This window comes from Rhincodon typus, unplaced genomic scaffold (assembly GCF_021869965.1).
Source record: "Rhincodon typus isolate 14 unplaced genomic scaffold, sRhiTyp1.1 hic_rhity00000890, whole genome shotgun sequence".
Classification (NCBI taxonomy): Eukaryota; Metazoa; Chordata; class Chondrichthyes; order Orectolobiformes; family Rhincodontidae; genus Rhincodon; species Rhincodon typus.
Genome location: NW_025966528.1, coordinates 7,263 through 8,039, shown reverse-complemented (window position 1 = coordinate 8,039; position 777 = coordinate 7,263). Strand labels below are relative to the sequence as shown.

General features: G+C 47.4%; 1 protein-coding gene across 1 annotated transcript in view; it reads right to left on the bottom strand.

The window, feature by feature from the left end:
• The window catches only part of LOC109917002 (matrix Gla protein), a gene marked incomplete at its 5' end in the record, with an annotated part of 11,211 nt that extends 10,905 nt beyond the window's left edge, over positions 1 to 306 (bottom strand). Inside the window, one exon of the mRNA XM_048592252.1 lies at positions 250 to 306. Within this exon, the coding sequence (XP_048448209.1) occupies positions 250 to 306 (57 nt within the window). The remainder of the gene's footprint in view (positions 1 to 249) is intronic.
• Positions 307 to 777: the final 471 nt, after the last annotated feature.

The window sequence follows — 777 nt, the reverse complement described above, 5'->3', positions numbered from 1 at the left end:
GACCAACAGTGATTCCAGCACCGATCCATGAGGAACACCATTTACCACATTCCCCCCAGTGTGAGTAATTCGCTTTAACCCCTACTCTGTGTTTGCTGTTTTGTTAGCAGCTTGCTCTCCATTCTGCTCCTTGTCCCCAGTCCCCGTGTATATTTGAATCATTTCATTAATGAGCTTGTTAGCCTGCATGGACTCAGCTCCCACATATTAACGCAGTGAATAATACCCCACACAGAGAGATCTACAAACCATCATCTTGTCCCAAACCGATCACATTGATTTTTCTTTCACCGCTTTCTTTGGAATCTGCAATGGAAACAGGTTTTGATGATCAAATGGAAAACGAGTGTGAAATGTTCACAATTGAAAAGTGTGTCCTTGTCACACGTTGCTTTTTGCTCACACTCACACATTGCAGCAACCACTGAATGGCTCAGCTCACCATGAGCTGCATTCCCATCGCTCGAAGGGCCAGCTCAGCGTTTGATTGGGGTCAGCTCATTACACCAGGAAACTGTGGGTTGAATGCCAGAGTCTTCAGGGTGACTGTGAGTCTCACTTCCTGCCTGGGGCTATGATTGTCCCTAAGCTGCACTCTCTGGCCTCCTGGCTCTTCAGGTATAGGAACAGTGAGCCGAGCACTGATGCTGGGCTCTGAGCTTTGGCTTTCCATCCAAGGTGAATGGATCACCAGGTATGTCCTGTCCTCAAAATCAGGAAAAATCCAGGTCCAATTACCGTCCCATCAGTCTACTCTCAATCAAGTGATGGAAGGTG